The sequence below is a fragment of the Chelonia mydas genome, chromosome 7 (genome assembly GCF_015237465.2).
Source record: "Chelonia mydas isolate rCheMyd1 chromosome 7, rCheMyd1.pri.v2, whole genome shotgun sequence".
In the NCBI taxonomy this organism is placed as follows: domain Eukaryota; kingdom Metazoa; phylum Chordata; order Testudines; family Cheloniidae; genus Chelonia; species Chelonia mydas.
The window spans coordinates 26,551,177-26,565,474 of record NC_057853.1 but is presented as its reverse complement, the minus strand read 5'-3'; the positions used below and the strand labels follow the sequence as shown (position 1 = coordinate 26,565,474).

Here is a 14,298-nt window from a genome sequence, read left to right as displayed (position 1 = left end):
TGTGTTCCTCTCCAGTGGCTTTTTAAATGGTAGGAGAACTTGGGGCCTATGAGCTTAATATGCATTATACATAAGATGCTATAAAGGAACAAACTGAAATGGATTATCTTGCCGGCATGTAAATACAAACTGTTTAATAATAATATTGATTTCCCTTTAGCAGGAGATGTTTTACTTAAACATTAGAAAGTAAATAACTTAAAGGTTCAATTAGCTTAGCTGGACTGAACACACTTCTCTTTCATATTTGATTTCTAATGAGCTCAGTAGTATCTCTTGTGGTCCACGTATTTTGGGAAAGGAAAGCTGAAGCCTTCTAGTAGTATTGAATCACTTTAAAAAAAAACAGCCCACAATGATCATGAGCTACGTTTCGGCCCCTTGTGACTTCAGTAAATCATCATAAGGCAATGATAAGCAGTGACCAACAGCAGAATCAGGTGAGCCCTTGACTGGTGCACACTGCATGTTTGCCATTCCCAAGGACCTAGCCCTTAATCATCACTTTGCAAGACATAGCAGCCGCATATCTAAGGGTGCTGCAAAAGAAAAAGGGCCAAATTCTGCCTTGTTACACATGTGCCCATTTCCTGAGTGGAATGTTCATGGATGTAATAGAGGCAAATTTTTGTGCACATTAAGCTGTTTGGGACAGGACATGAACCTTATTTTATATTTTGTAAAGCACCCTGTGACATTTATGGTGATTCCAAGTAGCCACCATCTCTACAATGTGCAAATTTTCTTCAGCAATGGGTACATTTCCATTTAGAAATTATGTCCATAAATTAGGATTGTACATAGATATTTAGTAGTGGTAAACAACATGATTAAAAAATTATGTATGCCTGAAAGTAAGAAATTCAGATTTAAATTCTAGCATATCACTTGAAAGTCTTGAAATTCAACCATTAACAGACCCAATGTAGTAGTTCAGATGTCTGCCACAGCTCCATAGCAACACACACACCATATTGAAACTTCAAAGAATGAAGTAAAATTACTAACTTATTAAAACTGTGTCTTATTAAGATGCCCCTCAAAGCAGCAATTCATAAAATATCATTAAAGATGCAAAACTGCTTGAAAATAGATTTTTTTTTTTTTTAGTCTCATTCCATTCTTGAAAATGGGTTCATTTTCATGGAAACTTTTACCAAAGTGCATTTTGTGAGCAAAAATTACCTATTTCCAAGCAAAATGTGGGTCCAATTTTTTTTTTTAGTAAAAAACACCCTCTTTTTCTGTTGCCAAAATCGCTTAAAAAAGAAAAACTTAGAGTGTGAAAAAAATCGGTGCATGATTCTGTGAATCAAAATAGTGAATTTCATGCCATTCTGCCTTTGAGCCCTATTTCCTCTTTGGCTAGAGCAAGAAAATAGTTTAGATTTTCTTTTCTCTTGCTCTCCCCCCATTTCCTTTTCAAGTGCTTAACGTCTTCTTTCCCCACCTTTCCTTGTAAAAGCAGAGTGAAGATACACTTCCTCTACAAGGCTGTATTGAGCCTCTGGATCTACAGTGTAAATAAACCAAACCAGTTCCACAGTGGATGAAAGATGGGTAGAATGATTACTAAGGTTTCTATTGACTCAATGTGGCTTCAGTATAACAAGGGAGTTCATGATGTTTTATGCATGAAGAAGCGTGTAAGGCTCTCTGTGTGCTAACACTATCAAAACTAATATTCGCTTGTCGTGGATGGCAATTGAGGATGATGATACTGTTGTAAAGCAAAAGTCTCCAACTAAAAGATTTACATTACTTAACTTGAAAAGAGCCTTTCCTCTTTAAACATGAAACATTCACCATAAATATTAAACAGAGATAATCTTTTTGATTGTTAAACCAGTAAAAAAAATTCAATAAAACCTGTAATCCATCACTGATATTTGGCTCCCATATTGCTGGTGACACAAATGACAGCCTAACCCAGCAGGTGACTCAGAAATACTCTTTGAAATCTAGACTTTGGAGACTCTCTGAGGAGCCCACTTGACAGCTGGCACCATTTTTGTTACTTTGTCAGCAACTTTCTGTATTTTCCTCTACAGCTCATTGGAGATATTTTTGTTGGAGTTTTTTCTCCCTCACAACTAGAATCATAGAATCATAGAATCATAGAATATCAGGGTTGGAAGGGACCCCAGAAGGTCATCTAGTCCAACCCCCTGCTCAAAGCAGGACCAAGTCCCAGTTAAATCATCCCAGCCAGGGCTTTGTCAAGCCTGACCTTAAAAACCTGTAAGGAAGGAGATTCTACCACCTCCCTAGGTAACGCATTCCAGTGTTTCACCACCCTCTTAGTGAAAAAGTTTTTCCTAATATCCAATCTAAACCTCCCCCATTGCAACTTGAGACCATTACTCCTCGTTCTGTCATCTGCTACCATTGAGAACAGTCTAGAGCCATCCTCTTTGGAACCCCCTTTCAGGTAGTTGAAAGCAGCTATCAAATCCCCCCTCATTCTTCTCTTCTGCAGACTAAACAATCCCAGCTCCCTCAGCCTCTCCTCATAAGTCATGTGCTCTAGACCCCTAATCATTTTTGTTGCCCTTCGCTGGACTCTTTCCAATTTATCCACATCCTTCTTGTAGTGTGGGGCCCAAAACTGGACACAGTACTCCAGATGAGGCCTCACCAGTGTCGAATAGAGGGGAACGATCACGTCCCTCGATCTGCTCGCTATGCCCCTACTTATACATCCCAAAATGCCATTGGCCTTCTTGGCAACAAGGGCACACTGCTGACTCATATCCAGCTTCTCGTCCACTGTCACCCCTAGGTCCTTTTCCGCAGAACTGCTGCCTAGCCATTCGGTCCCTAGTCTGTAGCGGTGCATTGGGTTCTTCCGTCCTAAGTGCAGGACCCTGCACTTATCCTTATTGAACCTCATCAGATTTCTTTTGGCCCAATCCTCCAATTTGTCTAGGTCCTTCTGTATCCTATCCCTCCCCTCCAGCGTATCTACCACTCCTCCCAGTTTAGTATCATCCGCAAATTTGCTGAGAGTGCAATCCACACCATCCTCCAGATCATTTATGAAGATATTGAACAAAACCGGCCCCAGGACCGACCCCTGGGGCACTCCACTTGACACCGGCTGCCAACTAGATATGGAGCCATTGATCACTACCCGTTGAGCCCGACAATCTAGCCAGCTTTCTACCCACCTTATAGTGCATTCATCCAGCCCATACTTCCTTAACTTGCTGACAAGAATGCTGTGGGAGACCGTGTCAAAAGCTTTGCTAAAGTCAAGAAACAATACATCCACTGCTTTCCCTTCATCCACAGAACCAGTAATCTCATCATAAAAGGCGATTAGATTAGTCAGGCATGACCTTCCCTTGGTGAATCCATGCTGACTGTTCCTGATCACTTTCCTCTCCTCTAAGTGCTTCAGGATTGATTCTTTGAGGACCTGCTCCATGATTTTTCCAGGGACTGAGGTGAGGCTGACTGGCCTGTAGTTCCCAGGATCCTCCTTCTTCCCTTTTTTAAAGATGGGCACTACATTAGCCTTTTTCCAGTCATCCGGGACTTCCCCCGTTCGCCACGAGTTTTCAAAGATAATGGCCAAGGGCTCTGCAATCACAGCCGCCAATTCCTTCAGCACTCTCGGATGCAATTCGTCCGGCCCCATGGACTTGTGCACGTCCAGCTTTTCTAAATAGTCCCTAACCACCTCTATCTCTACAGAGGGCTGGCCATCTCTTCCCCATTTTGTGATGCCCAGCGCAGCAGTCTGGGAGCTGACCTTGTTAGTGAAAACAGAGGCAAAAAAAGCATTGAGTACATTAGCTTTTTCCACATCCTCTGTCACTAGGTTGCCTCCCTCATTCAGTAAGGGGCCCACACTTTCCTTGGCTTCCTTCTTGTTGCCAACATACCTGAAGAAACCCTTCTTGTTACTCTTGACATCTCTTGCTAGCTGCAGCTCCAGGTGCGATTTGGCCCTCCTGATATCTTTCCTACATATATCTTATATATATCCTATACATATCTTTCCTAGAGCCTGGCATACACTGCAAAACATTTTGGTTGACTATTTCAGTTTTTAAATGACTTTACTCTGATTGTGTTCATGCACCTTTTTGTATTCTCTGGTCAAGCTATTGAGAGTCACTGGCATGAACGTTCAAAGTGAATTTCAAAGTCACATGAGCATATAACCATGGAAACTGAATTTTAAACTTAGATGCAAGTATTAATTCTGGGAGTGCTTGCATGCTTATCCGGTTTGAGGGTGGAAATGATACCACATGACTTGCTAATCAGTGCAGCTTGAATAGTGAATACCCGCAGAAAATTTGTTTGAGGTCAATCCCGTAAGGTTAAAAGACCCCCAAAATCCATGAGATGGTTTTGAATAGCATCAATTGAAAAAAAAAGTCATCTGTTGGTGAATGTTCCACACATAGAAAAGCAGGCTAAATTGATCAAACAAATTATTATTCCCAAATTACTCACTCAGCTTTACTCAACCTACGTTCCTCACCTGGATCTGATGATCACATTCTAATAATTTGTTTATGGCTGGTAAAGACACACATTCAGCATTGCAGCTTCATTTCAGGATTAGGTTTGAGAATTGTGGGGGAGAAAATTTTGTTTGAAGCACACACACAAAAACAAATGGGTAAAGAAAGATAAATTAAAGGTTATCCCACTAAATCGAAAACTTCTATCTTCATTTTCTACAAGTCTATATTGGATGAATTTACTGCCTGTGATAGACAACATGTATTAAGTTTCCTCAAGGAAAAAATATCTTAGTAGCTTCAGGAGTGCATGCATAAGCATTGCATTAGCTGTTTTTATCATAGGAAGCTTGAATTCAAATATGCCCCATTTGAAAAAAGCATTCAGATTCAGAACATTGAAGTAATTAGGACGTAAGCACATATTTAAAGTTCAGTTCACACGTGCTTCAATACTATTCTGAACAGGAATGGATTTAAGGATCTGTTCAAGGGCTTTCCTGAATCAGGGCCATGCTGAAGAAGCAAAGGTTAATTTGAATGCACCCGTAGAGTGATGCGAATAGTCCAGCTGTGCCATCTTGCAAGGTGTTTGTCACTCACCAGTTGCTGTGGAACAGACTAGTTGGGCTGTGAGGTGCAGCAATAGGCAAAGAGGTTTAACCTTCGCATGGGCTTACCCCCTTTGGAGGAGGATAGATACATCTTCGGAGTTAGGTGCCACAGTGCCAAACACTTAAAAACACCTAAGATAGACAGACGTGCATCCTATTTATACTATGGAATTATCACATCATTCACTGTTGAGAGCTGGTGCTGGACTGAGAAGGGAACCAGATCAATATGTTGTCAGTGGGACAGACAGCGGCGTATTATTCCCTAGGCCGACAAGGCCTAGGCCTAGGGCGGCAAATGTGCAGGGGTGGCAAATTTATAATAGCCATAGCAGCTGACTTTACCCGGCGCTGGTGGGTGCTCGCGCCCCCCCTTCCCCAACTCCACACCTTCCCCGCCCCCCATTCCAAACCCTTCCCCAAATCCCTGGCCCCACCTGCTCACGCAGGCGCGCCGCATTTCTCCTCCTTCCCCCTTCCTCCCAGGCTTGCCGCACGAAAGCGCTGGGAGGGAGGAGAAGCGGAGCAGCAGTGCAGTCGGGAGGAGGCAGAGCGGAGGTGAGCTGGGGGCACGGGGAGGGCCGCAGCAAGTAACCCGGGGCGGGGGCAGAGGAACCGCTCCCCGCCCCAGCTCACCTCCACTCCACTGCCGCCTCCTCCCCTTGGCGCGCCACCGCTCGGCTTCTCCCCATTTCGCCTAGGCTTGCCTCAGGAAACAGCTACCAGTGGATTCAAACGAATTTGTACAAAAACTAAAACAAGTTCATATGGGGCCGGGGGCGGCAATTATTTCAGGGCCAGGGGGCGGCAAAATCATTAATCCCCCACTGGTGACAGACTAACCTTAATACTCGATACCTTGTAAAGATATAATATATATTAATATATAACGTTTCAGATTAACCTAATACTGGGCACCTTGTAAATATATTGCATAGAGTTTCTTTCAGTTCAGACATATACATGAATACCCCAAATTACCAGGTCCAACAGTATTCCTAAGTAAAGCTAAGGGGGAAATGTGTTTCTCATCCACAAAAATGTTTGAGTTTTCAAAACATTTTCCCATTCTACACTGGGACAAAATCAGGACTTGTCAAAGTTGTTTTTTTTTGGGGGGTGGGGGGGAGGGAGTGGAGGACAGACAGACTAGACACATATACACGCACACCAGAATAGCCAATAGCCTGGTGGTTAGGGATGGGAGAGTGAGGTTCAAGTCCCCACTCTGCCTGATTCAGAGCAGGGACTTGAATCTGGTTCTCCCAGGTGGGTTCCCTAACCACCAGGCTATTAACCATCTGGCCTGGCTCTCTGGTTTTGACCAGAAAATTCCATCCTAGACCCAAGAAACTTTTCTCAACAAAAGTTTAGACAAAACTGGCATGTTCTTGTGAAACATTTCAGTTTCAGCAACTTGGCATTTTCCAACAAAAAGTATTAATGTCAAAAAAATTCCCAACCAGCTCCATTCTTAAGTGTCTTTCGTTCCTAACAGTCTTTACAGCGTCTGACTTTTTAGAGAAGCAACTCATGTAGAAATCTACTCAGGACCATGGCTACCAGCTGTAGGCTCACTTTTGCCTTAAAGCTCTTCCTGCTTTATTTCTACTAGGTGAAGTTACAGGAAAAGTTCAGGAATTTTTTTAAAACAAGCAATATTCTCTATTGCACAGTCATTATAACACCCCAGAGGAGGAAGAAATAAATGGCAAATATGTCCACCTTTCATGAAATGTCAACTGTAAGCCCCAACTGCCCTGGACATAAGATGCATGTTTTCCTACAGGTCTAAGAGTCCCTGGGAGGGCTTCAAAATGGGGGCAATCCACAAAAGAAATTTGAGATTCAGAAGGAGAACTCAAGTTGGACAAAGCAGTGACGCCCCCTTCCCGCCAAAATAGAGTTATTCAAATGAACAGTAATGATATCAACACTTTTGAGTACCTGCTTTCAGATTTTTTTGAGGCAATTTTACAGATATAGTAAATATAAATATTGTTTCCAGAAAACATAGGACTGGGTTGTTTCAGTTCCTGGGATGGATAAACTGGGAAATTGCATTTTCCCTCCTTTGGGATTGCATTTATTTATAACTTTCTGAGCTATTCATGCATATAAAATTTTGCTGTTATTTTCTGTGAAAGAATTTTCCTCCTTTCCTTTTATTGGCCCCATTTCTTTCACACACAAAGCCACAGATGCTCCATTACAATGATGTCAGCCTTGCTACATGCTCCAGCTGTTTAGGTGCATTTATAAAGTTCAGTCCTGTACATTATGCCATAAATGTATATTTCGTGTATAAACATAAAGCTAACATATTGCAGATCTCTCTAAGTGTAACTTTAATGGAGGTTCAGTGAGTTTTAAAAATATTGAAAAGTGTTTAATCTTTCCGTTGGCAATATTTTTATAGCAGGTTTTCCAATTATTCTTTTCTCAAGCTAGGTTCAAAGATTTTTTCCCCCCTTGTATTTCATCTTCTGTGATTTTTGGAAAAGCAGAGAGGTTTTTTTAGTAAGACAATATGTATTTTAAATAGAGACGTCTGAGTGAAAATATGCTTCTGTCCACATCTACTCATGTCCAAGCCCTCATTACCTTCATGCATGCTCACCAGTTCACCATGCCGAAAAACCTCATGTCTAGATGTGCCAACTTTCAAAGATGTTACATGTCACAAGATGTTGTTACATTGACTTGATGTATAAATAAATCCGGGTCCAAACTATAAAGGTCTTGTCTTGTGTCCTAAATTTCAGAATAGGGGGTGAATTGTGCGCACTAGGCACAGTCTTGAGTAGGGTCATTCTGATGCAGCCCCACCCCTGTTGCCTCAGATTGTCTTGCCGTGTGCAATTTGTTCCATCCTGTAAACCACAGGCTCTGGCTTCTCCCCGTCTCCCCTCCCCCTGTGGAGATGCACGGAGGGTCAAGTCCAATTCCCACTGAAATCAGACTCATTTTTGGCTTCAGTGGGAGTTTACTCATGCTGAGAAGGAACATGCACTGCACTTGAGTGTAGTGTTTCTTATATTTATTAGCAGTGTTGCTTTGTTCTCATGTCTGAATTTCATGTACATCTTGTTGTCATAATTTAACTGAGGTGCTGCATATACAGTAAGTTTTCTAGTTGATTACAAAATACACCTCCTGACTCATAAATATTTGAGGCATAATCTTGGTTCCACTGGCTTGGCAATATAATGACTCTCAGCAGGACAAGATGTCTGCTAGCTAGGATCCTATTCCTTAATTCATGCTGTTTAATGCAAGATCAGTGGTGAATAAAACCACCCATAATTTGATGACCGTGCAGTCCCTGACTTTGAATGTATATTGGCAGACTTTGCTTAGCACAGTAATTATGCAGAATCCTGGGCAGTTAGTATCTACTTGAAGTATCCTAATAGTAAATATATAAGCCGGGATTCAATGTGGAGCAAAAATTCAAGAACATAAAATAAATCCACAAATTATATCGAAATACACTTGACTCCTGAGACCCTACGGGTAGGAGATGGGCATGAGCAGAAATCCAATTGCTGTAATCTCAGGCCATCCCTACTGATCCATTTTGTACCAGCCTATTCATAACTGAGGCAGAGCCCCCTACGTAGGGGCAGTGATCAATTTGTAATGAAAGACGTGCTCGGGCTCAAGCAATTAGGTGCCAGGACTCAAACAATTTTTTTACATTCATAACTCATGCAGGAAGCCCTGAGGTGCTGGGGCTATGAACCTCCAAGCCTAGAGGTGCCAGGGCTCAGCCCTGGCACAAATTAAGCTCTGTGTAGGGGACCTTCTATGCAGCTGCTCCCCTCAATGTTCATACCTTAGAAGGGCACCACAGAGTTTATAAGGTGAGGAGAGCCTTGCACAGGCTTCTCTGTCTGTGAATGACTTTCAGTAAAAGCTATATTTATTGATCTGCACATGTTGTGTCTAGTTTATTATTATCGTTATTATTATTATTATTATTATTATTATTATTGTTAAATATTTTTTTGTTTTATTGACATATTAAAATGCCCTTACCAAAAGCCTGTTGCTAAGAAATGTGATCATGTACAATAGAAAATGTTACCATTCATTACTGACTCTTAAATTTACAGGTCCTTTGTCATCCAGCAAATCCCAAGCAGCAATCTCTTCATGGTGGTAGTAGATAATGAATGCAACTGTGAGTCTATCTTGCCAATTACCATGGAACCCATAGAAATAAGGTATATCCTTTATTTTGAAGATTGTAAGAGGGAGACTCAAAGTGCAAATATTGAATTTTACCCTGTGTGATTTATGAGCCTAACAGAGAGATCCTCAGCTGTTGTAAACTGTCATGGCCCATTGAAGGCAAGGCAGCTGAGGATCTACTCCTTAGGCCTGGTCTACACGGGGGGGAAAGGAGGGATCGATCTAAGTTACGCAACTTCAGCTACATGAATAACGTAGCTGAAGTTGATGTACTTAGACCTACTCACTGCGGTGTCTTCGCTGCGGTGAGTCGACTGCTGCTGCTCCCCCATCAACTCTGCCTGCGCCTCTCACAGTGGTGGAGTACAGGAGTTGACGGGAGAGTGCTCAGGGGTCGATTTATCGTGTCTAGACTAGACTGATAAATCGACCCCCACTGGATCAATAGCTGCCTGCTGATCCGGCGGGTAGTATAGACATACTTTAACTCTCATTTTCCAAAGTGACTTATGCATTTAAGAGCCTAAGTCCCATTGAAAGTCAATGAGAGTTGTGCATCTAACTCACTTAAGTGCTTTGTAAGGCCTACCTGCATATTTAGGCACATAAACGTCTCTGTAAAATTGGCCTTAAGTGCTTAAGTCACTTCTGAAAATAGGACATAGCCTCCTAAATCTTTGGTGCTTTTGAAAATTGTACCCATATTGCCAAAGAAAACAGTTTAAACATGGATATCTCCTGTATTATAATGTAATATATAATATTTTCCTTAACTTTGTATTTTAGGGCTGTATTGCTACGCTGAAAGGTATCACTTTGTGTTCTGAAAATATAAAAAATAGATTCTGTAACAAAGTAAATTGGCAACTTAATTTGTAGTCTAAACACCATCTTGTTTTATTGCCACACTAGAGTTTGGGGTTTGTTTCTTCTCATAAATAGGAATTCACCAAAAAGAATCTGCAGTATATTTTTGTTGCTGAGTGATAGAACTGTCAAAGGACCATTTGGTCATGTTAAGTGCCAATGGGAACAACACTGGGAAGAACAACAATAGAATTATGACCTACTTCTTTTGTTGATTGGTTGGATTTTGGAGGAGTGGGAGGAGGAAGGGATGGATGGAAGGACTTCATTTCAAATCCATTCAAACAAACTTTGAATATTTAAATGCAATGATCATAAGATCTTTCCTTAACTACTGTGAACATAATGAATCCCTTAAATGTGAACGTTTAAAATCTCAGAAGATTAGAAGACGTCCAGAATCTTGTCATGGATTTCATCCTGAAGTAAGTTTTTATAATTTTTTTTCCCCTCTATGGTAAATATTTTTTCTAGAGTAGGTATTAGACAACTGTCTTCTAGTGTGAAAAGCAACTAAATATTCTGGACATTCTGAACGTAGTAGTAAAGGGAAGTTTCTACATGATTGCAAGCAATGCGGAAATTGTCTAGTGAGCTTGTACTCCATTTCACAATTAAGTGCTGTGTTTGCACATCACGGCACATCATGTAAGAGGCAGAGGCATGATCTGAGTGCAGAATTGGCATCCAGGAACTTCTGAGATCTTATTCTGGGTCTAACACTGACCGCAAGATTCCTTCCATGTGTTCCTTTCTGAAACCAAGCCACTTGGCCATGGGACAGGATTTGATCTCTACATGAGTAAATAACGTCAGCATTTCAATTGTCATACTGGTAATTTTGTGATTTGTTGATTTGTTTATCTGGGACTCCGACACAATGCTTTTAAGGTGCTACACAAGTGCTACATACTTTATGAGCTCAAATATCCACTCTGGAAAGGCACAGAAAGGAAGTGACTTGCCCAAGGTCACCCAAAGCCAAGAGTAGCTTTCTGCTCATCTTTATTTTTCTGTGCTTTGATTACACAAATTTTGATTACACAAAATCTGCCATCTACTGCTTTAATAAATATCCATTCTTCGCCATGAATCTTAATAAGAACAGGAGTACTTGTAGCACCTTAGAGACTAACAAATTTATTTGAGCATAAGCTTTTGTGGGCTAAAACCCACTTCATCGGATGCATGCAGTGGAAAATACAGTAGGAAGATTTTATATACACAGAGAACATGAAAGAATGGGTGTTACCATACACACTGTAACGAGAGTGATCAGTTAAGATGAGCTATTACCAGCAAAAGAGAAAAAAAAACCTTTTGTAGTGATAATCAAGATGGGCAATTTTCAGCAATTGACAAGAACGTGTGAGTAAAAGTAGGGGGGGAAAATAAACATGGGGAAATAATTTTACTTTGTGTAATGAAACATCCACTCCCAGTCTTTATTCAAGCCTAATTAAATGGTGTCCAATTTACAAATTAATTCCAATTCAGCAGTCTCTCATTGGAGTCTGTTTTTGAAGTTTTGTTGTTGTAATATTGTGACTTTTAGGTCTGTAATCAAGTGACCAGAGAGATTGAAGTGTTCTCCAACTGGTTTTTGAATGTTATAATTCTTGTGGTCTAATTCGTGTCCATTTATTCTTTTACGTAGAGACTGTCCAGTTTGGCCAATGTACATGGCAGAGGGGCATTGTTGGCACATGATGGCATCTATCGCATTGGTAGATGTGCAGATGAACAAGCCTCTGATAGTGTGGCTGATGTGATTAGGCCCTATGATGGTGTCCCCTGAATAGGTATGTGGACACAGTTGGCAACGGGCTTTGTTGCAAGGATAGGTTCCTGGGTTAGTGTTTTTGTTGTGTGGTGTGTGGTTGCTGATGAGTATTTGCTTCAGGTTGGGGGGCTGCCTGTAAGCAAGGACTGGCCTGTCTCCCAAGATCTGTGAGAGTGATGGGTCGTCCTTCAGGATAAGTTGTAGATCCTTGATGATGCGTTGGAGAGGTTTTAGTTGGGGGCTGAAGATGACGGCTAGTGGCGTTCTGTTATTTTCTTTGTTGGGCCTGTCCTGTAGTAGGTGACTTCTGGGTACTCATCTGGCTCTGTCACTCTGTTTCTTCACTTCAGCAGGTGTGTATTGTAGTTGTAAGAATGCTTGATAGAGATCTTGTAGGTGTTTGTCTCTGTCTGAGGGGTTGGAGCAAATGCGGTTGTATCGTAGAGCTTGGCTGCAGACAATGGATCGTGTGGTGTGGTCTGGATGAAAGCTGGAGGCATGTAGGTAAGTATAGCGGTCAGTAGGTTTCTGGTATAGGGTGGTGTTTATGTGACCATCACTTATTACCACTGTAGTGTCCAGGAAGTGGATCTCTTGTGTGGACTGGTCCAGGCTGAGGTTGATGGTGGGATGGAAATTGTTGAAATCATGGTGGAATTCCTCAAGGGCTTCTTTTCCATGGGTCCAGATGATGAAGATGTCATCAATGTAGCGCAAGTAGACTCCAGTGAGAGACTTGTGAGTTGGAATTAATTTGCAAACTGGACACCATTAAATTAGGCTTGAATAAAGACTGGGAGTGAATGTGTCATTACACAAAGTAAAACTATTTCCCCATGTTTATTCCCCCGTTCCTCACATGTTCTTTTCAACTGCTGGAAATGGCCCATCTTGATTATCGCTATAAAAGGTTTTTTTTCTCTTTTGCTGGTAATAGCTCACCTTAACTGATCACTCTCGTTACAGTGTGTATGGTAACACCCATTCTTTCATGTTCTCTGTGTATATAAAATCTTCCTACTGTATTTTCCACTGCATGCATCCAATGAAGTGAGTTTTAGCCCATGAAAGCTTATGCTCAAATAAATTTGTTAGTCTCTAAGGTGCCACAAGTACTCCTGTTCTTTTTGCAGATACAGACTAACACGGCTGCTACTCTGAAACCTGTCATGAATCTTAATGTTTTTGTCTTAATTCTTCTTTGTTCTTTTCTTTAGGAGAATGCAAGAGAATGTGGGGGTGTTCTAGGCCTTAGTGCTAAACCTACTCTTGTTCTTCTTCCACTGCTTTTGGCAATTTTCTCAAGGTGACGTTGACTGATGTGTTCACTTGGCATGCTAAATACATGGATAAACTGTGAACTGAGAAATGGTGCAACATAGAAGACAAGAAATATAGTCAAAACATCAGCATTTCATGATTTTAAACTGTTGATGAGATAAAGATATGTTGAAAAAGGTTTATCTTTTTACTTTGCAAGTCATGCAAATGTGAATTTGCCATACGATAGTCACAATTCATCAAAAAAGGACTTTAACAGATATACACAGGTGCCCATTACTTTCTGCTTTGTCCCATTGAAACCAATTTAAAACTGTGTACTTTTTAAATAAAGTATATTAAAATCATAATTTCATTGTGTATTTTTTTAAATATAGCAACTAAACATTTTCCCTGAACTAGTAATTGGAACATAATAAAACAGGTAAGGGGATATTTCACGTGTGTAGGCTTTGTTAAACTATTTCTGAGATAATGGGAAACTAGAGGATAACACATACCTAATTTTTTATAATAAAGGCTGAGTGACTTATATTATTAACCAAGTCAATGGAACGTAAGCACGTCCTTCAAATTGCGCATGTGGTTCAGTTATTTTGCTCACCTGGGACACAGATAACATTCTCTGATGATTTGCAGTGAAACTGGAGCTTTTTTAACACAGATATAAAGAAAATCCTACGACATTAGGAGTGTGAGCCGAAGCCCATTGAAGTCTTTCTATTAACGTCCACAGGTTTTGAATCTGGTTCTTTAGTAATATGTATCACAAGTGGCAGAATTCAATAGTTAACACTTTTTAAAAGATATGGAGATGTCTCGCATTTACAAATGTAATTGACTTAAAAGAGGAGGTGATGATGGTAATACATTAGCACTTACATTCTGCTCCTCAGCTTCAAAATGCTTTTTTACATATATTAACTGTGGGATACTTAGGTCAAGTTCCCTGTGGTGAAATGGAGAGACAGAGAAGTTGTGACGTGCCCAAGTCACAGGGTGAGTCAGGGGCAGCAAGGAGTCAGGATTCCTTTGTCCTAATGCCTTGTTTATGCCTCAGTCAGGATCACACTAC

At 40.9% G+C, this 14,298-nt stretch overlaps 1 protein-coding gene across 9 annotated transcripts in view; it reads left to right on the top strand.

Moving 5' to 3' along the window:
- The window catches only part of CACNA2D3 (calcium voltage-gated channel auxiliary subunit alpha2delta 3), a 702,225-nt gene extending 688,652 nt beyond the window's left edge, over nucleotides 1-13,573 (top strand). For all 9 annotated transcript variants that reach the window (XM_043551412.1, XM_037904897.2, XM_037904896.2 and 6 more), the window contains 3 exons: nucleotides 9,214-9,326; nucleotides 10,502-10,584; nucleotides 13,160-13,573. In XM_043551412.1, the coding sequence (XP_043407347.1) occupies nucleotides 9,214-9,326; nucleotides 10,502-10,584; nucleotides 13,160-13,252 (289 nt within the window). In that variant the 3' untranslated portion in view covers nucleotides 13,253-13,573. The remainder of the gene's footprint in view (nucleotides 1-9,213; nucleotides 9,327-10,501; nucleotides 10,585-13,159) is intronic.
- The last annotated feature ends 725 nt before the right edge of the window (nucleotides 13,574-14,298 follow it).